Here is a 21,855-nt window from a genome sequence, read left to right on the forward strand (position 1 = left end):
CTCCTCCATCTGAACACAGTTCAGGAATGTAAAATCCTGGTTGGGGGGAAAAAAAAACAAAACAGGAGAGCGTCTTGGACTGGGGGTTCCTCCTTGCCCAAGTTCATCTCAGAAATTCATTAGGCATCTTGTATCTGTAAGAACCTCCAGGACACCAAGACTCAGCCCAAATATCCTCCAAATATCAAAACAGATCAAAAACTAATCAAATAACAAGATTCAGCCGAAACCCCCAACAGAATAGAAAGGTTCAGTCCTCAAAAGAAACCAAAGCACCAACATTTAGGCAAAGGCCATGGCACAGTTCCTACAGCCCCTGAGGGATCAAGCCCAGAGCCCAAGGGGGCCCCAGCACCCAGGGGACACCCTCGGCCACAAGCACCTGGCACAGGCATTGCCCTCCTGGCCAGGGCACAGCCCACCCAAACAGCCCCTGGCAAGGAATCAGCCTTCCAGCTGCAGGGCACTAGGACACTGCAAGCACAGACAGCAGCACCCTCAGCACCAGCAAGTCCAGCCCTTGATGGACACGCATTCTTAGCGGTGGCACAGCTCCCATTCCACCAGGGACCCACCACACTGCAGCCCTTGGGAACATCCAGGGTGGCTCTGGATCCAGAGGAGACCTTTCCTGATGGACACAGGGGCCTCTCCATCCACTCGGAATCTTACACCTAAAGGTGTTAGGGAATATTTTAATTATTTAGGCACTAAGTGGGAAAGATGAGCAGGTGTGTTTTCTTCAGCCACTATTAACAGATGTGGATGATGGGTATAAAATGCAGGAACTTTTATTGGCTCACAATTGTGATTGTAATTTACTGGGAAGGGATTTGATGGCTAAATTGGGAATGCAAATTAATGTTGCAAAAGGTGATACAGAGGCTGGTTCTGTTGTACCTGTGTCAAATGTCTGGCAGAGCCAAGGCTGAAGTGAACCCACAAGTGTGGGCAGCCCCAGGGAAATTGGCAAAATTAGATATGGAGCCTCTCCAAATTTCCCTGAAGCAACCAGGACAAGAGGTGTCCAAAAGCAATCCCCTGTTCCAAGGGAGGGAAGGAAGGGCTCACAGCCTGTCTGGGAGTCCTGCTCAAGGCACGGCTTGGGGAGCCAGGGATGGCTCCCTAGAATGCTCCTATCCTGCCAAACAACAAATCCAATGGAATCCACAGAATGCTGCAGGACCCAAGAAGAAGAAATGAGATGATGAAACCGAGGCACCCCACACTCTCAGATCCTTACACCAGCCTCAACCAGGTGCCCTCCTCACACTGCTGCCATTCACAACTTGATGCAAAAGATGCTTTCTGGGGATCTGCCCACTCACAGAGGATGCAAACACAATTCTGCCTTGGGCTGGCAACAAGAGCTAGAAGGGAAAATGCTCAAGACATGGACGGTCCTTCTGCAGGGATGCACAGAAGCACCGGCCTGATTGGGGCAAGCCTTGCAGGAAATATCAAAGGAAATGACCTCACCCCCAGGGACTGGCTAATGCAGGATGTGGATGACTTGATCCAGTCAGAAAAACAAGGAGAAGAGGTAGAGGAAGCCTCTGTGAAATGGCTTCATTTTCAGGCTAAAAAGCAGCTTTCAGTATCTGAAAAAAAAGAAAGGGCAAACGGTGGAGAAAATGGTTAAATATTTAAAACAATTTTTGACTGAGGGTTTGTGGTGTATTGATTCAGAGAGAGTTCAGGGAATCTGCAAATAATGTTTCCTAGGACAAACATGGAGCTGGAACAATTCTTAGGATAATTAGGGAACTGCAGGAGCTGGATTCAAGATTCTTTTTTCTAGCCTGAGCATTGTATGACTTTTTTAGCCCCAGATAGTCTCAATTTTATAGAGTGGACATAAGAAAGAGAACAAAACTTAACAAAATGAAAAAAATAAAATGATTGATGCCCCAGCCATGGCTCTTGCAGACTCAGAAATGTGAATTGCAAGGGAATATTAAACAGGCCACCCCTGAGCCTGCACTGAAGGCAACGCAGCAGCAGCCAGGGCTCCCCAGCGGGGGAAGCCCCTGTGCCTGCCCACAGATCCTCTGCTCAAATCCTCGGCCTGGCCACCCTCCTTTGCCATCTCCAGCCACTGCGGGACAATCCTTGCTCTCACTCTTGCAGCTTCAGGCCTTTCTGTGCCTGCCCTCGCCACAGCTGCTGGGGAAGGCACCGGGACAATTCCACTCTGCCTCTCAATGACACTCACACTCTGCCCTGCCTGGGATTAGCTGCTGGCAAAATAGACCAACTTGAAAATGGCTTCAAATCTTATTTCTCTGCTCACACTTGGTTTGCCTTTGCCTTGGGGAAAGGAATTTTAATCTTTCTTTTCCACCACTCAGCAGAGATGAAATTAACATCTCAACAGACTGGGAATAGCCCAAAAGATTCCCCCCAAGATAATGACCATCAACAAAACATCAACACCCAGCAGCAAACATCAACCAACACCTACCCCAGACACTGCCCCAGGCACAGCTGGAGACACCTGGTCTGGAAAAGGCTGAGCAGAAAATCCAGGAGTGCCCACCTAATTCACATCACAGGCACAGAAATCCGGCTGCAACAGGAAACCAAATCCTAACAACTCCACACCTTCAAACCAATGAACATTAAACCAAGGGGTTTCTATGGGGTCAGAATGTATAAATTTAGAAAAATCTAGTCAAACTCATGTGTCATGGAATGACTTTCTCTGCACACCCAGCCTAAGTGTGCATGAAATTATTCCTGTTGCACATTCCGGCCAGAATCAAGTAATGCCTTATTTCTCTAAAGACATTGTTGAAGAGTTTTTGCTTTTCACAGTTTCAGTGAAAGGATTACACCGTTAGAATAATTTTTTATAATAATCTTACTTCCATATTGTGGGTTCTGTTTGGGCCAGTGTTGTGAGAATCAGTTTTTAGTCCTAGTTGAATAAAAAGAAAATACTTGATTGCTTTGTAATTTCTCTTTTTATGTTTGTGTGTGGCCCATACTGATGGCAAAAGGATGGTATGGGTTATCTTATGTTCACATTTAAGATGTATTTTGAAAAACTAAAAAAGCTTTAAAGGTGACCCTTTAACTCGTAAACCACTAATAGAATATTTTTTTTGTCAAAAAAAAAAATCGGCAAAGAAGGCACCAGCAGGGAAGTGGGGAGAACACTTGAATCACCCCCAGCTGCCCAGAAAGAGAAGCTTTGTTCCAGGTAGCCAGGAGAGGAGCTTTAGAAATGCAAATGAACACTGATGGCCCAAAGCCTGCACAATGGCCCAGGGGCTTTGGGTATCAGACCATTGGGGTTTATTTGCTGCCACAAGTTCAGGGAAATCAGTTGGGAATCCAAGTATGTGATGATTTCATGAGAGAAAAGCTGACAATAGATGCAGCCCTGGCTGGAGGGAGCACCCAGAAATGGGGAAAAGATGAACGGCCACCAGAACAAATCCTGCAACACCACGGACCAGACCCTGGGAACCCTGATGAATTCACATCAGGTACCAGAGAAACCATTTCTCATTTCTATCTGATAATTAGATTACAGGATGCTATTGAAATAATAACCAACCACACAGCTCCAGCTCCTGACCTTCCCCCCAACCAATCCACTCAGATGACGAACACAACATTTCACCATGGGATGGGATCAGATTACCTTCCAGCAGAAAAAGGAGAGGTTTGGGAAAAGTTACGTAACTCAAACTGCTGATGGAAAACAGATGGCAATGGAAAAGTAGTAAAACAGATAACAAAGGAAATACCAAAGCAGCTCATATACTTGACCTGATAAGGATGGGAAGGGGACACAGTTTGTGCTTCCCTAGCAGACCATGGGTTAAACAAATGCTCTTTCTCCTCTCCTGTGCTACAGCAACTCTCATCTTTTTACCATGCACCACACCTTGCTGAGTGCAGCTCATTCAGCAGCTGAGCAAGGGGATGCAGGTGGCAGCCAGGCCTCCTGAGCCACAAACGGCTACAAAAGGACAGAGAATGAGGGCACTGACAGCAATCCCAAAAACAAAGAACACCCAGGAAGAAAAAAACAGAGGCAATGAGTGAATCTGCTTGGAGATGGGGGCAGGGACTTGTACATAAGGAAGCAATGGGAGAAATCACCAGTTTCAGAAAATGTTACTAATTGACAAGGACTGCTGCTCAGACCAAGTCCCGCTACATTCCTGAACTTCCAGAAGATCAAACACTTCACAGAGCCACGAATATCGGATGTTATACAAAAAGGACACGCAGCAGGCGGATCGGGAAGGCTGAACCTTCCAAGCACCCCGGCCAGTGTTGGGCAAAGGGACAGGGACATGCGGCCGGGAAAATCAGGACAAAAACGAGGCCGCGTCCTCCAACAACTGGAGAGAGCGCACGGCAAATGCCCCATGGCCTCTCCCTTTGGGCAGCAATAAAGTCACTTGCACACCGCTCCTCTGGCTCCTTGGGCCACACAAACCTCTGGCGCCGGGAATTTTCCCGCCCAGCCCCGGGCACAGCGCAGCCACCTCCGGCCTCCCGACACGAAGCGGGACGAGCCAGCGCTGCTCCGCCACCGCCTCCTGCCGAGGCCCCAGCGGCAAGGAGACCGCGGGCAGCCGCTCCCGCAGCGCCCTCAGCCCAGGGCCAACACGGGCCGGCCACGGCACAAGCCACCCGCCACAGCCCCCTGCCGCCCCCTCCCGGGCCCGCAGCGAGCCCCGAGCCCCCGCAGAACCGAGCGCGGCTCCCACCTGCGATGGCCGGGGCCGCCTCCGAGCTCCGCCGCCGCCTCACCGGGCTCCGGCCGCAGCTGCCGCCGCTGCCGGGCCCGCACAGACGCTCCGGCAATGGCGGCTCTCCTGCCCCACGGCCGCCCTGGGGGCGCCAGCGGGGCCGGGCTTGTCCCCGCTCTGCCCAATCAGCGCGCGCCAGAGCCACGAGTGACGGCAGAAGCAGCCAATGGCAGCCAGCGGCGGGCTCTGCACACGGCACAGCCCCGCCCCGCGCTCTCAGGGCCCGCCCCGGGCTGCGTGAGGGGAAAGGCGGGGATGAGGAACAGCCCTGGAACGGGCCCGGCCCGAGCCGCCATTGAGCTCCCAACACAAACAAAGTTCTCCGCACCTCCCGGCCCGCCTTGCCCAGCCCTGGCTGCTGGGTGGCTCCGGCTCGGCGGGAAACTCTGGAGCCTCATGCACATCTAATTAGGAGCATCAGTGCATCGCTGTGATTTCCCCCAAAAAAGGGAACACCCCCCCCCCCCCCCAATCCCCTTTGGCTGAGTGGAGGAGAGGAGAGATTTCTTGCACAAAACTCCCAAAATTACCAAAACCAAAGCGAAGTGAACCGGGACCACCCACCAGCGCCTCTCTGCCGTCCCAGCTGAAGCCCTCGCTGGCTGCTCCAGGCTGGAGCGGCACACTGGGAGCACTGGGAAGGGGCCCCGGCTCGGGGCGCAGCCCCCGGGGCAGCCCCACGGCCCCCACGGCAGCTCTAAGGCTCCGCCAGCCGGGATGGAGCCATGGTCAGTTCATCTTCCGTGGCTTTTCTCACTTCTCAGCGACAAGAGTCGTTCCCCTGCTGCACTCTGGGATCTCTCCCATCGAAGAGGTCTCCAGGATCTTCTCCAACCTGAGTCCATTCCATGGGGAGCAGCCCCCTCACAGTGCTGCAGCGTGGGTCACTCTGACACAGGTTCAGTCCTTCCAGGAGAGGCGGCTCCAGCGGGGGCCCCTCTGTCCACAGGTGTCCCCCAGGGTCACAGCCTCATCTCAGGCATTCCCCTGCTCAGGCATGGGCTTCTCCAGGGGCTGTGGGGGGATCTCTGCATCCTCATGGATCTCTGCATCCAGCACCGCCATCTTTGGAGGCACCAGAACTAGGCAGAGCTGCACCTGAAGCTCTTCTCACGTTCCCCACACACGTAGGGCCAATCCCCGCTGTGGATGTTCTGAGGTTTCTTCAGCTTGAAGCTCCACTTGAAGTCCTTCCCACATTCCAAGCACTTGTGGGGCTTCTCCCCACCATGAGGCTTCTCCCCCAGCTCTGAGCTCTGGCCGGGTCTCCGGCCACCTTTGTGGGACAGGGAGGGTCTTTCCCCCTCACAGCTCCCTGGGCTGGGTTTGCAGCCCCTCCTGCTGTGGGATCTTGGGGGCTTTTCCTCCCCTTTGGATTTCTTTGTGGAGCAGCTGCTCCAAATGGCCTCTTCCACGAGGTTCTGTGGCAGGGATTTGTTTTCCCTGGTCTCTGTCCACAGCTCAGTGCCTGCAGGAGGAAGGACAAGGAGAGGAAGAGACAGGGAGAAGGGAAAGGACAAAGCAGAATGAGGGGAAGGTACAAGAAGGAACCAGAGAGGATGGAAAAGGTAAAGGAATGTAGATGGGTGAAAGGCAGAATGAAGAGAGGAAGGAGTTTGGAGAAAGAGAGGATGGGATTTGTCTCCATGCCAGAGGGATGGGGAAGGAGATCCCCCCAATCTGGCATTAGCAGCGGGGTTGTCCTGCAGCTGGGGGCAATGCTGGGCTGGGAGATAGAGCAGAGGAGAGGGGGGAAAAGGGCAGTGGCTTCCTCCTGACCTTCCTGGGGATCCCGGGGTACCTTCCTTTACCTCTAATCCTCCTTCTCCATCCGGACAAAGTTTGGGATTGACAAATCTTGGCTTGGGGAAAAAGCAAGGTGTGAGCACCTTGGGTTTTGTAAGAAATGAGCCTACCTCTTGAAAATTTTTAAAAGTTTAATAAGGGATAAAAGGGGATAAAAACAGCATTGGGTGCGTAGCCATAACCAGAAGCACATCAGTAACAACTCTTCTATATTTTTTCATTGCATTGGTCAAATACATATCCATAACATTAATACATATTCAAACATTGCTCTGAACTCGTTTATATGTTCCAGGAATTCTTTAGCTTGTTTCAACCCCTGACCTGCCTTTTTAGAGTAGGAGCAGTAATTGTGGATTGTTGTTTTGAGGGTTGTGTGTGACTCCCTCACAACAGCCCCGTTCCATGCTCGCAGCAGGAGACAGGTACTGATAGCCCAAGGGTCAGTGGCACGGGTCCTTGTCACATCTGTTCCTTAAATGTTATCTGACCGTGCAGACAGTTTTAGCTACTTCCACAAGTACTTTAAATCAACATCAGCTATTTCAGAAATACATCTGAGTTATTCTCATTATTGTCAGTTAGTTACAAAAATAAAAGCATTTGTTGTTATATCACAGCTACTTCTGCCAAAGTTAACATTATATTGCACAACACATAACATACACCTTAATATTCTGTAAAAGCCAAAACTATAATATATGTTTATCACACTGTCCACAAACTAAAATATCATCCATAAATGATGTCCTGAGGATATGAGCTACACAGGGGCCAGGGCATTGGCTACAGAAAGCTGACAAATTCTACTATATCAAAAGCAGTTAAAAGTGATTACAAACTGTGCTATGTCAAAATCATTGTGATTATAATAATTGGCAAAAGCCAGCACATAATAGCAAAGGGCAACAACAACATAGTTCTTTATCACAAACACAGGGCAGGTTTTTCCCTTGCATGGAGCACTTGTGCCTTCCCCGGGCCCCTTCTGCCCTCCCGCAGAACCAGAGGCATTTTCCAGCGCACACAGTTTGTAAGCAAGAGCAGGCTGCAGCCCAGAAGGCTTCAAGCGCCTCCTTCCAGGCTGACTCTGCAGATGCCGAGGCTGCTCTGGGCTCTGCCAGGCTCTGCTGGGGCTCAGCTCTGGGCGAGGCTGGGCCCGCTCTCCCCTCACAGTGCTCCGGGCAGCTGAGTCACAGCGGGAGAAGGACAGGACACCTCAAGGGATTGAGGTTTAACAGAGATTTTATTCAAATAACTGCCATAACAAACAGGCTGTCCTAACTACCCTAACTAACTAACAGTGCTAACTATCCTAACTAACTACTTCTCCTAAATACTGTAACGAAAAGCTCTCGTCAAGGGCTTCATCTCCTCCTGCGCTGCTCCCTCAGTTGCTTTGCTGCAGTGATCAGAAGGGTCAGGCTGGAGAGAGGCTTGGCTGATGACAAAAATGGGTGCTGCCCAAGGGATAAAAAAGAAAGAAATGAACTGTTACTTTCCAGACTAAAGTTCCTCACAGGCTCTGTTGCAACAGGACAAAGGGGAATGGTTTGAAAGTCAAGAGAGGGAAGCAGGCTCAGATTAGATGTAAAGAAGAATTGCTGTAGCAGGAGAGTGGGGAAACACTGAGAGAGGGAGCCCAGAGATGTGGGAGGTGGCTCCTCCCTGGAAACATCCAGGCTCAGGTCAGGCAGGGCTCTGAGCCACCTGATGTGCTTGAAGATGTCCCCGCTCGTGGCGGGGCACCAGCTCCAGATGAGCTCGACAGGAGCCTGCCAAGCCAAAGCAGGCGAGGATTCTGCTGGCTTTGCGTGTGAAAAGCAGCGGGACTGGAGATGATGGGAGGGGGGCCCCACAAGAAAAGCCCTCCCTGGCGCTGCCGTTTCCCCCGCAGCCGCTTGGCATTCACCTGCAGCAGCTCCTGGGCAGAGAAGCGCCGCTCCTCGTCCGGCTCCAGGCTGCACTCGAGGAAGTCCCGCAGCAGAGCCGACAGGCGCCTGGGCTCCTGCAGCTGCGGGCTCCCGTTCTGCCGGATCAGAGCGCGGGCCTGCAGGAAAAGCAAACACAGCGCTCTGACAGCTTCCTCCACACCCACACGTGCTCACATCCAGCCCGCTTTCTCTGCCCCAGCTCCCCGGGCACTTTCCTCCCTGGCACAGATGCTGCTGCTCACAGCTCATTCTTCTGGGCCAGCCAAAAAACCCAAACCCTGGTGCAGCCACAGCCATTGCAACATCCAAATGATCTTGCCTTCAGAGCCGATTGCATTGGCTGACTTTGTCAGTAGGAACCTCCATCAGAAATAGCCCATTTTGCTTCTCCAAATACACACACCAGCTTTACAGGCCATTTTCAAGAGTCAGTGTGGTCTGCCTGTGTTATTTTAAGGGATTCTTACATCAAATGCATCTCTGCAGTGCCACTGACACTCAAGTAAAAGCATTCCTGATGCCCCATGCCAGAAACTGCCAGGCAAGGAACAGCAGGTTTGTGTGGCTGAAAGCTCAGCCTTGGTGACACAGAGAAAGTGAAAGGAAGGAAAGAAATATGTTAGAGTGTGGGGATGTTAAACAATCATCTTCATGTTTCAGTATAGTTTCCCAGTGAGAAGAGCCAGGGGGAGTTCATCTCACAAAACCTCTTTTAGAAACTCCTCCAGAAATCTTGTTGGGTTTAGGTGTGGGTGTTGGGGTTGGTTTGGGGTTTTCTACAAGACAACATTAGAGCTGATGCACTTGCTTCATGTATTTGGGTCATCCTCACAAGAGCTGCAACAACTTAAATGCCAAAGCAAATTGTTGCTGGAGACTGCAGAATATTTGTCTGTGTTCAGGCTCAGGTGCTGTGGGAATTCCCTTTGCGATGTGCAGAAACCTCCAGCTGCTCCTCCCAGTGCAGGGTCACCCTGTGCTCACAGGCCTCTGCAAAGCCTGGAGAATTTGCCTCTTACCATGGCCCCCGTTTGCTGGAAGTAAGGAGGTTCTCCTTCCACCATCTCGATGGTCACAATGCCAAAGGACCAGATGTCCACCTTGGGGCCGTAAGGAGAACTGGTCACAACTTCTGGGGCCATCCAGTGAGCAGTGCCCACCATGGAGCTGCACTGGTCCTGCTCAGGGCTGAGCTGAGCGCAGAGGCCAAAATCAGCTGAGGACAGAAACAAGCACTGTCAAAGGCAGCTGCAATGAGGAAACCAAGCACAAAGATTCCCCACTCTCAGTCTGGGAATGCAGTGCTGAATCCAGCTGGAAATGTCCTCAGGGCTGTAGCCAAGGAAAGATGGAACTGGACCCTGAAAGAAGCCCTCAGCTTTTCATGCTTGGCTTTAATGATTTCCTTTGAAGCTTTAGATTGCAACTCCTGCCCCTCTGGGAGGGCCATACCCAGAGCAAAGGCACTCCTGACAGCCTGCTCCTCTCCTGAGCTCTCTGCACGGGGCAGCCGCTCTCAGCTGGCAGCAGGGGCCGGGCAGTGCCACCAGCAGCACTTGTGGGGCTCTGGCCCTCACTGGGAAGCAGCCCCACAGCCGCACCCCGGGAGCGCTGTGCCTGGCCAGGAACACCCACCCAGCTTGACAGAGCCGTCCATTCCCAGAAGGATGTTGGAGCTCTTCAGATCTCTGTGGATCACCCGGTTGGAATGGAGGAAATCCAGGCCCTGCAGACACTGAGAGACAACAAGAAACACGAGGGGAAAAAATCAGAGGCCGGAATATATCACACAAGAAAGGACAGTTTAGAATTCTGCCAGCAGCAACTTTGCTGTGACAGCCCAGGAGTGCAGTGCAGACAAGCTCCAGGCAAAAGGTTCAAGGCAAAGCTGAGAGCAGCAAATCAGGTCCAAAAAAGACAAAGAGTACCACAACAGCAGGAAAGAGGGACATGAGCAGAGTAGAAATGCAGTGATATTTGCAGGCCATTCACTTCAGAGGCTCTTTCCTCTCCAGCTCATAAAAACAACACAGAAACAAAGGCCTGAGCATGGAGCCACTCTGCTCTCACAGCCTCTTTGGAAGGACCATGGTGTCCCAGCCATGGGAAGCACAAGCAGGATCCCTCACCTCCTGACTGACAGCTGCCATCTCTCCTTCAGCCATGCGTGTCTGTCTGACAACGTCCTGCAAAGTTCCTCCATCCATGTATTCCATCACCAGCCAGAGATCTCCATCAACAAGGAAGCTGGAAGAGGAGAACAATGGCACAGAGATGAATGTGCATTGCTCAGTTCCCCCAGGGAAAAGCCCAGAGTGGAGTTTTGTTCCCAGGTCACTTGTCAATGAGGACAGAATCAGATGGAGAGACATTCCTGCCAGGCTGCACAGGCCTTGGAATCTGCACAGTCTGAAGGAGAAGGAGGCACCCGGGAGAAAGGAGAGGCCTTAGATGGCAAGCAGGTGAAAAATGCACTTTAGCCACAGCCCAGCTCAATGTGGAACCACAACACTTGTCCCCAGCTGCTTCAGCATCTGAACTCATCAGTTCCACCATTCCCTCCGGAACAAGGCAACACAACTTCCAGAGTTATGCAGGGGAGGAGGCCGTGCAGCACTTGGGGCAAAAGCAGTCAAATGCTTGGAAAACCTTGCACAAAGTCCCTTCAGAAATAGGCAAGGCCATTGAAAAATGGGCAAATGAGGCATTTCTGGAAACAAGAACCTGGTTTTCCTGGCACCTGCAGCAATGGGAAAGGGCTGGGAAGAAGAAGACAAGGAAAATAATTTCTACCAGGGTTTATCAGCACTTGCTGTAAAACACAGCAAATGGGGTCAACTTGAAGAAAAAGCCAAAGCAAAGCAACAAAAGCACATGGAAGGAGTGAAGTGCCAGGCTGTTGTTCTGGGAAGATATGGCCGGGTCAGGCATTTTCAGAACAGGCTACAGACTGGGGATGCCAGGAAAGATGAACGCAGGGCCCGTGTATGGGAAAAGACCTGAAGCACTCACCTGTCCAAAGAGTTGACAATGTTGGGGTTCTTCTTGTCCTTCAGGACCACGACCTCATTCACAGCTCGTTCCCTGTTGTGCCCTCTGAGACTCATTTTCTTGATGGCCACCTGAAGGGACATTGCAGACCTTTAACTGGAGCAGTCTGTGGCAGGAGGCCACAGCAAACACGGAGCGAGTCTTTTTGGAGCGAGCGAGCCGGGCTGTGCCAAACTGCCTTGGGATGGGACACCAGAGCTCAGCAAGTGCCATTCCCACAGCCCATTGCTCTGCTCGCTGGGGCTGTTACAGGACTCATGGCCAGAGACATTTGGCTCTGTAAGCTCTGCAGAAATGCTCCCTCAGCTGTCAGCCTCAAAGCTCTAACAACATTCTCTGCACCTACAGTCTTCTCAAATGGCCTCAACACTCTTAGGATTATTATTCCAACACATTTTGCAAGCAGGAGGTAATTCTGTTTCCGTGCACACAGAGCAAAACAGCCGGGAACCCTTTAGCAATTCTATGGCATTTGGCCATGATTTCAAATGTCCCTGCCCTGTTTGGGATAGCACAACAAAGCAAACGTGCACATCCATTGCTCAGATAATCCCTGTCACAGCTGCCACTGACACCAGACCCAAACACAGCTGCAGGGTTTAGGAGAGAGCTTTGCTCTGCACATCCATCTTCTCATTTCTCTCCTGTCTCTGTGGGAACAGCTGCAGTAAGACTAAAACCCCAAACTGAGCCCAAGCAGGATCTCTCCTTAATTAGGCCTTGAGGTATCCTGATGAAACTCAGGATGATAAAACTGCTAAATAGTGTTCCTGTCCGAGGCTGGGATGAAGGTAAATTTGGCCTCAGTCTCCACCAGCTGATGCATTCACACTTTTAGACATGAAGACCAGGCCAGCGTGTCCTGCTCTGACAGACACTGCTGCCCTCCTTGCCTTCCTTTGGGCACTTGAGAAGGACCAAGTCTGTCCCAGCTGTGCTCTGCAGGCTGACCCTGCTCTGCCTTCAGAGGAGCAGCCTGTGCAGGAAAGCTCTGCTGGGCCCCACAGCTCCAGCCACAGCTCCCAGCAGAGGGGAAAGCCCTCGAGAGCTGCCAGACGTGCTGGGCGTGTTGACACTGACCTCTCCTCCCGTGGCCCTGTCGAGTCCTTTGGAAACGGTTCCAAAAGCCCTGGAGACAAAACAGCAGAGAAGAAAGAAGCAGCGCTTTAGGCCCTGGCAGTGAAAGCCAGCCCAGACAGGAGATCTCTGCTGCCTGCAGCGTTCACAAAACACCCGAGTGCATCCACCCTTCAAACAACAGCACAGCAGCCACCAGCCCTCTGCCATGCAAGGTGCCTTCTGACCACAGTTATCAATTCTGATCAGCACTGAGAGACAGCAGCATCGTACCCCAGTGTCTGAAGGGGTTTGGAGCTCTCCTGACTTCTCACTGCATCCTGCACCAGCAAAATACCTGGGCCCTGCTTGTGCAGAAGTAACTGCCTTGCACTTACCCTTGGCCAATCTGCTCCAGTTCCAGGTATTTCTCGGCAGGCTCCCCCACGCTCACCGTGTTCCCTGAAAGAAACCAGGTGGAAGATGCTCCCTCTCAGATGAGAGCCAGAATGCAGCCCCACTCCCTGGGGCCGGGAGCCCCTTGCTCTCAGCTGGGGAAGGACAATAAATGACCCTGTGCCATTTAGCTGCAGAGCAACCCTGGGTGCAGCTGATGCTGAGACACACACACAGCACCCTGCTCTGGCACACAGGAACAGAGCAGACGTACTCAGCTGCATCAGGCTCCACTCCCCGCTCCCCTCTGGCTGCAGGGCTGTGCTGCTGTCAGAATGTTCAGCCCAGGATCCTGCAGCACAGGGAGCTTCGGTGTCCTCTTCAGGAGCAGAGGGAAGTTCTCCATCCTCTTCCCAAAGCAGTGCAGGTTCCTCATCCTCTTCCCAAAATGCTGCTGGTTCACCCTCCTCTTCCCAAGCCACAGGACGTTCTCTGTCCTCATCCCACACCGGGAGATTGCTGTCATCCTCGTCCCATGCCATGGGAGCTTGGCCATGCTCATCCCACACCAGGGGACATCCACCGTCCTCGTCCCCCACCGGGAGATGTCCACTGTCCTTGTCACACACCGCGGGAGCCTCGCCGTTGTTTTCCCAAACTGCGGCGTGTTCGCCCTCGTCTCCCAGAACAGCGGGAAGTTCACTGCTCTCTTCCTCCTCTTTGGCCTCCTCTTTGCAAGCAGAGGGAGCCAGAGGAGGTGCTGATGCTGCTTTGGTGCCCTGTGGACAGACGGGAGCGTGAGGGACGGGAAGTTCTATCTCAGTTATCACCTTCTTTATCCTCAGCTACACATCCAGATGCACTAAGCAGAAATAGGGTTCAGAGCTGTTCAAACTAACAATGGGCTAAAGCCCACATTGCCACTTATTGTTGGGAATTCCATATTCCAGCATGGCTAAAGCCAGCAAGCAATCTTCTGCTTGCAAAACCAGTCCTGCAGCTCTTCAAAAGCTCTTCAGCAGAAACAGAGAAAACTGCCAGGGATCTCTTTGCTGCTGCTGCTGCTGCAAAGACACTGACAGGAACTTCCCTTCAGCCTCCCAGGCTGGCACTCGGCTGCCACACGCCGAGCTCACAACTTGCTGCACAATTCTGAACACCAAAGCTTCCTTTGCTACTCACCGAAGGAGGAGCTGCTTGGGATCCACGCGTGAGGTGCCCTGCAACGGGAGAGGGAACGTGAACCAGATGTTGTTAGGAAAAAACTGCCTGTGGTGGGAAATGAGCAAGGCAAGCCCGAGAGAGCATTTTGCTTTCACAGCATCCCTCCAGGAGCCACAGGCCCTTCACACAGCAAGCAAGAGAGCAGCACAAAATACTGGGCTGTGTCAGCTCTTGGCTGGAGCAGCAAACGGAGGGAGTTCCAGGCTCCGCTGCCACAGACTCCCCGCTTGAGGGAACAGAACCCCCCCAGGCCTCATTGCAAATGCTGTGCATGCCCCGCTGGCTGCAGACACCCCCTTTTTCAGCTGCAGCTGCTGGCAGGAGCTCTCCCAAACCAACCCTGTCCTCATGGCAATTTGGTTACACAGTCAACTCCGTTCCAGTGGAAGAACAGAAAGCACACAGCAAGCCCAAAGCCACAGAGGCTGCACCGAGGGAAAACCTCAACTTACGTGCCAAGTGGGTTAAAAAATACCCCGAATAAGCCACAGAGAACAGAGTGCCAACTGCAGCAACCACTTGCTGCATCATTTTGGCTGCGCTGCACACGTCTGCAGACTGTACCCCTGCAAGCACAGAAGGACACCCGTCAGGGGCTGGGCTGGCTGCTGAGAATGCCTCGGGCAGGAGGATCCTCTGACAACGAGCAGGCGCCCAGAGCCGCTCTGGACACTGAGGCCTCCGTGTCCCACAGCAACGGGAACACCACGGGGACGTGGCAACGCTCCTGTGACACCACAGCAGCCGCTCACGCAAAAACCGCCTGGAAGCTTCTCCTGTGTCACAAAGGAGCACAAAGAATCCTCCCAGGGCACGGCCTATTGCCCAAAGGATCCAAGAGGAACTCTGAAAATGCAGCAAACAAGGACACCCCATAGCCCAGTCTGAGCACTGAGGAGGAACGAGGACAGCACCAAACCAAAGCAAACACGACCTGTAGTCACTGATACTGCTGAATAAAACCAGCAAGGCTTGTTCCATCTGGAATCTTTGTTCTAGGTCTAAAAACAAGCAAGATTCTCTACTGTAAATATACAGAAGGCAGAACTGGGGAGGAGGTGGGATTGGGAAGGAGGAGGAGCAGGAGGAGGGAGAAAGGAAAAGGAGGAGCAGGAACAGGAATAGAAGGAGAAGCTGGAGGTTCCAGTGCCCCCTGTGTCCGCAGCACCCCCGGCCACGGGCCCATCGCCCCCACCTCATCCTGCAGGTGAGCAGGGAGGGGGAGCTGGTCCCAAATCTGTCAGGGGGTCCCTGAGAGGGTCTTTTAATTGGGGTGTGTTTGGAACTTGCAGATTACGGAATTGAGCCCCAAATATTGTCTGGCATCCCTGGGAGGTTTTTTCCCTCTGTGTGTGTAGGTTTGGATCTTGCAGGACCCCAAAGCTGAGCCCCTCGGGGCATCTTTGGGGTCCACGTGGCCATTGCCCAGTATTGGCTGGGGGAGGACATTGGTCCTGGGGACCCCTGGGAGAGCAGAGGAGAGGAACCCCTGGGACCCCCAGAGTGGGGAGAGCAGCGAGGGGCGATCCCAGAGCTGGGGGATCCTGGCAGCTTGGAGAAGTGGGAGCCTGGAGAGGAGAGACTCCTGGGATCCCTGGGATCTCAAAGCAGAGATCAGGGGAGAAGGGACCCCATGGACCCCCAAAAGCCCCTGGATCATCGCTAAGGAGGACCCCAGAGAAGGGGGAACCCCTGGAGCCCTTGGACCCCCATCATCCCAGGGAAGAGAAACTTCTGGGAGACCAAATAGGAAAGACGAGAGATGGGGAACTCCTGGGAGATTTTTTTGGGCTGAATCTTGATATTTTGGAGATTTTCATGGACACAAGACTCCTGCTGAGCTCTAGACATGGACTTGGGTAGGAGGAGCCTCTAATCCAAGGCACTCCCACTTTGATTTCCCCCAAACCAGAATTTGTCATTCCCAAGCCATGGCCAAATGGAGGAAGAGGAGGAAAATCCCCAGAGATCCTGCATGAGGAGGGGCTGCAAACCCAGCCCAGGGAGCTGCAAGGAGGAAAGATCCCCCCTGTGCCAGGAAGGCATCTGGAGATCCTGCCGGAGCTCAGAGCTGGGGGAGAGAGCTCATGGCAGGGAGAAGCCCCACAAATGCTTGGAATGTGGGAAGGGCTTCAGCTGGAGCTTCAAGTTGAGGGAACACCAGAGGATCCACCCTGGGGAATGGCTCTGGGAGTGTGGGGAGTGTGGGGAGGGCTTCAAGAATAGCTCCCATCTGATCTGGCACCAGGTGATTCACACTGGGGAGAGCCCCTAGGAGTGTGGGGAGTGTGGGAAGAGGTTCAGGAAGATCTCTGTCCTGATTAACCACCATAGGATCCACACAGGGGAAAAGCCTGGAAAGTGCTTGGAATGTGGGAAGAGCTTCAATTGCAGCTCCCACCTGATCTGGCACCAGAACATCCACACAGGAGAATGCCCCAGCGAGTGTGGGGAATGTGGGGAGAGCTTCATTGAGATGTCCAATCTGATTTGTCACCAGAAGATCCACACAGGGGAAATGCCCTACACGTGTGGGGAGTGTGGAGAGGGCTTCAGCTGGAGCTCCAACCTTGGGGCACACCAGTGCATCCTGAGTGTGGGAAGAGATTTCCAAGGAGCTCAGGTCTCATTAAACATCAGTGGATTCACACAGAGGAGAGGCCCTTCCACTGCCCTGACTGTGGGAAGGGCTTCACAAAACTGCACCCTCATCAGGCACCAGCACATCCACACTGGGGAGAGGCCCTACGAGTGTCCCCAGTGTGGGAAGAGCTTCTCACAGAGTTCAATCTTGACCAAACAGATCTTCCTGACTCCCTGTGGGCACCTGGATGAACACAGGGGCAGGAACATCCATCAGAACACAGACTAACAATGGGAATTGCAGATTGACTGCCCCTGGAGATTCACTGGGATGCAGAGATACACCCACAGTCCCTGGAGAAGCCCATGCCAGAGCAGGGGAATGCCTGAGATGAGGCTGTGACCCCAGGGGACACCTGTGGACAGAGGGGTCCCTGCTGGAGCCGCCTGTCCTGGAAGGTCTGACCCCGTGGCAGAGTGACCCACGCTGCAGCACTGTGAGGGGGCTGCTCCCATGGAATGGACTCAGGTTGGAGAAGTTCCTGGAGACCTCTCTGGTGGGAGAGATCCCAGAGTGCAGCAGGGGAACGACTCCTGTCCCTGAGCAGCAGGAAAAGCCCCAGGAGATGAACTGACCATGCCTCCATTCCCTGTATCCTTGCACTGCCAGGTTAGGATGCAGAGCTGGAAGGAGGGAGGGGTGGAAGGATGGTGCTTTTAAGGGTCTTCTTATTCTCCTGCTCTGAGCTTATTGGCAATAAATTCAATTTATATCTCCTGTTTTGCCCATGACTGTGTTTGATGAGGAAACAGTCTCGGGTCCTTAACTCATGAACCCTTGATTAAATTTTCTCTCCCTGTGTGGCTGTGGAGGGCAGTGAGAGAGCAGCTGTGGTGGGTGCCTGGACTCGGGCCAGCATCACCCCACAGCAGTGGGACATGTCCTTGTGTGGCCCTGTGCTATGGTGCTACAGGTGCTGTTGCTTTTGTCTCCCTTATGATTTTACCTTTTGCATTAAATGCTCGTGAAGTGCCCCCGGTGCCCCTCGTGTTTCCTCGGCTCCGGTATCCCCGTCCCTTCCCCTGCTCCCCGTCCCACGTTCCATCCCGGCTGGCGGAGCCTTGGAGCTGCCGTGGGGGCCGTGGGGCTGCCCCGGGGGCTGCGCCCCGAGCCGGGGCCCCTTCCCAGTGCTCCCAGTGTGCCGCTCCAGCCTGGAGCAGCCAGCGAGGGCTTCAGCTGGGACGGCAGAGAGGCGCTGCTGGGTGGTCCCGGTTCACTTCGCTTTGGTTTTGGTAATTTTGGGAGTTTTGTGCAAGAAATCTCTCCTCTCCTCCACTCAGCCAAAGGGGATGGGGGGGGGGGGGGGGTGTGTTCCCTTTTTTGGGGGAAATCACAGCGATGCACTGATGCTCCTAATTAGATGTGCATGAGGCTCCAGAGTTTCCCGCCGAGCCGGAGGCACCCAGCAGCCAGGGCTGGGCAAGGCGGGCCGGGAGGTGCGGAGAACTTTGTTTGTGTTGGGAGCTCAATGGCGGCTCGGGCCCGGCCCGTTCCAGGGCTGTTCCTCATCCCCGCCTTTCCCCTCACGCAGCCCGGGGCGGGCCCTGAGAGCGCGGGGCGGGGCTGTGCCGTGTGCAGAGCCCGCCGCTCGCTGCGATTGGCTGCTTCTCCCGTCACTCGTGGTTCTGGCGCGCGCTGATTGGGCAGAGCGGAGACAAGCCCGGCCCCGCTGGCGCCCCGAGGGCGGCCGTGGGGCAGGAGAGCCGCCATTGCCGGAGCGTCTGTGCGGGCCCGGCAGCGGCGGCAGCAGCGGCCGGAGCCCGGTGAGGCGGCGGCGGAGCTCGGAGGCGGCCCCGGCCATCGCAGGTGGGAGCCGCGCTCGGTTCTGCGGGGGCTCGGGGCTCGCTGCGGGCCCGGGAGGGGGCGGCAGGGGGCTGTGGCGGGTGGCTTGTGCCGTGGCCGGCCCGTGTTGGCCCTGGGCTGAGGGCGCTGCGGGAGCGGCTGCCCGCGGTCTCCTTGCCGCTGGGGCCTCGGCAGGAGGCGGTGGCGGAGCAGCGCTGGCTCGTCCCGCTTCGTGTCGGGAGGCCGGAGGTGGCTGCGCTGTGCCCGGGACCGGGCGGGAAAATTCCCGGCGCCAGAGGTTTGTGTGGCCCAAGGAGCCAGAGGAGTGGTGTGCAAGTGACTTTATTGCTGCCCAAAGGGAGAGGCCATGGGGCATTTGCCGTGCGCTCTCTCCAGTTGTTGGAGGACGCGGCCTCGTTTTTGTCCTGATTTTCCCGGCCGCATGTCCCTGTCCCTTTGCCCAACACTGGCCGAGGTGCTTGGAAGGTTCAGCCTTCCCGATCCGCCTACTGCATGTCCTTTTTGTATAACACCCGATATTCCTGGCTCTGTGAAGTGTTTGTTCTTCTGGAAGTTCAGAAATGTATCGGGACTTGGTCTGAGCAGCAGTCCTTGTCAATTAGTAACATTTTCTGAAAATGATGGTTTCTCCCTTTGTTGCCTTATGTACAAGTCCCTGGCCCTATCTCCAAGCAGATTCACTCATTGCCTCTGTTTTTTCCTTCCTGGAATCAGCCCAGTTCCTCCTGCAGCCAGGAAGCCCCTGGGCCATTGTGCAGGCTTTGTCCCATCAGTGTTAATTTGCATTTCTAAAGCTCCTCTCCTGGCTGCCTGGAGCAAAGCTTCTCTTCCAGGGCAGACATCCCATGACTCACACGTGGCCCCCCACAGATCTGCTGTTTATTTTTTTTTAAACAATATTCTACTAATTGTTTATGTGTTAAAGCACCAACTTTAAAGCTCTTCTAGTTTTGAAAGTTCAGTTTAAATGGGAACATCAAAAAACTCATACCATCATTTTGTCATGACTAAGAGTCAAGTACAAATATAAAACAAAAATGAGAAAGCAATCAAGTGTTATCTTTTCATTCTCCTAGGACTAAAACTGATTCTCACACCACTGGCCCAAACAGAACCGACAATAGAGAAGTAAAATTATTACAAAAAATTACTCTAACTGTGTAATCCTTTCACTGAAACTGAGAAAAGCAAAAACTCTTCAACAATGTCTTTAGAAAAATAAGACATTACTTGATTCTGGCCAGAATGTGCAACAGGAATAATTTCATGCACACTTAGGCTGGGTGTGCAGAGAAAATCATTCCATGACACATGAGTTTGACTAGATTTTCCTAAATTCATACACTCTGACCCCATAGAAATCCATTGGTTTATTGTTCATTGGTTTCAAGGTGTGGAGTTGTTAGGATTTGGTTTCCTGTTGCATCCGGATTTCTGTGCCTGTGATGGGAATTAGGTGGGCACTCCTGGATTTCCCGCTCAGCCTTTTCCAGACCAGGTGTCTCCAGCTGTGCCTGGGGCAGTGTCTGGGGTAAGATGCTGGTTGATGTTTGCTGCTGGGTGTTGATGTTTTGTTGATGGTCGTTATCTTGGGGGGAATCTTTTGGGCTATTCCCAGTCTGTGGAGATGTTAATTTCATCTCTGCTGAGTGGTGGAACATCCCTTAAAAAACCCTTTAAAATTCCTTTCCCCAAGGCAAAGGCAAACCAAGTCCCTTTAGAGAAATAAGATTTTAAACCATTTTCAAGTTGGTCTATTTTGCCAGAATTGAATCCCAGGCAGGGCAGAGTGTGAGTGTAATTGAGAGGCAGAGTGGAATTGTCCCGGTGCCTTCCCCAGCAGCTGTGGTGAGGGCAGGCACAGAAAGGCCTGAAGGTGCAAGAGTGAGAGCAAGGATTGTCCCGCAGTGGCTGGAGATGGCAAAGGAGGGTGGCCAGGCCGAGGATTTGAGCAGAGGATCTGTGGGCAGGCCCAGGGGCTTCCCCCGCTGGGGAGCCCTGGCTGCTGCTGCGTTGCCTTCAGTGCAGGCTCAGGGGTGGCCTGTTTAATATTCCCTTGCAATTCAGATTTCTGAGTCTCCAAGAGCTATGGCTGGGGCATCAATCATTTTATTTTTTTAGTTTTGTTAAGTTTTGTTCTCTTTCTTATATCTACACCATAACATTGAGACTATCTGGGGCTAAAGAAGTCACAGAATGTTCTGGCTAAAAGATAGAATCCTCAGTCCAGCTCCTACAATTCCCTGTTAATTGTAAGAATTGTTCAAGCTCCATTTTAGTCCTGAGTAACATTACTTCTCAGATTCACTGGACCCTTTCAGAGTCAATACACCACAAGCCTTCAGTCAAAATGGGTCTCAAAATATTTCAACATTTTCTGTAATGTTTGCCCTTTTTTTTCAGCTACTCAAAGCTGCTTTTTCGCCTGAAAATGAAGCCATTTCACAGAGGCTTCCTCTACCTCTTCTCCTTGTTTTTCTGACTGGATCAAGTCCTCCACATCCTGCATGAAGCCAGTCCCTGGGGGTGAGATCAATTCCTTTGATATTTCCTGCAAGGCTTGCCCCAATCAGGCCGGTGCTTCCGTGCATCCCTGCAGAAGGACCGTCCATGTCTTGAGCATTTTCCCTTCTACCTCTTGTTGCCAGCCCAAGGCAGAATTGTGTTTGCATCCTCTGGAAGTGGGCAGATCGCCAGAAAGCATCTTTTGCATCAAGTTGTGAATGGCAGCAGTGTGAGGAGGGCACCTGGTTGAGGCTGGTGTAAGGATCTGAGAGTGTGGGGTGCCTCAGTTTCATCATCTCATTTCTTCTTCTTGGGTCCTGCAGCATTCTGTAGATTCCATTGGATTTCTTGTTTGGCAGGATAGGAGCATTCTAGGGAGCCATCCCTGGCTGCCCAAGCCGTGCCTTGAGCAGGACTCCCAGACAGGCTGTGAGCCCTTCCTTCCCTCCCTTGGAACAGGGGATTGCTTTTCGACATCTCTTGTCCTGGTTGCTTAAGGGAAATTTGGAGAGGCTCCATATCTAATTTTGCCGATTTCCCTGGGGCTGCCCACACTTGTGGGTTCACTTCAGCCTTGGCTCTGCCAGACATTTGACACAGGTACAACAGAACCAGCCTCTGTATCACCTTTTGCAACATTAATTTGCATTCCCAATTTAGC

General features: G+C 53.0%; 1 protein-coding gene across 1 annotated transcript; it reads right to left on the reverse strand.

The window, feature by feature from the left end:
* Nucleotides 1-8,192: 8,192 nt before the first annotated feature.
* Nucleotides 8,193-14,266, reverse strand: LOC111942912 (serine/threonine-protein kinase PAK 1-like; the record flags this gene model as incomplete). The annotated part of the gene is made up of 9 exons (XM_086874705.1): nt 8,193-8,631; nt 9,535-9,731; nt 10,151-10,250; nt 10,645-10,762; nt 11,528-11,637; nt 12,647-12,695; nt 13,021-13,084; nt 13,293-13,797; nt 14,201-14,266. Coding segments are annotated over 9 exons (1,575 nt in total), but the record flags the coding sequence as incomplete, so codon positions are not given.
* Between the last annotated feature and the right edge of the window lie 7,589 nt (nt 14,267-21,855).

The sequence above is a fragment of the Cyanistes caeruleus genome, unplaced genomic scaffold, assembly GCF_971803275.1.
Source record: "Cyanistes caeruleus unplaced genomic scaffold, bCyaCae1.hap1.1 HAP1_SCAFFOLD_477, whole genome shotgun sequence".
Taxonomy (NCBI): Eukaryota; Metazoa; Chordata; class Aves; order Passeriformes; family Paridae; genus Cyanistes; species Cyanistes caeruleus.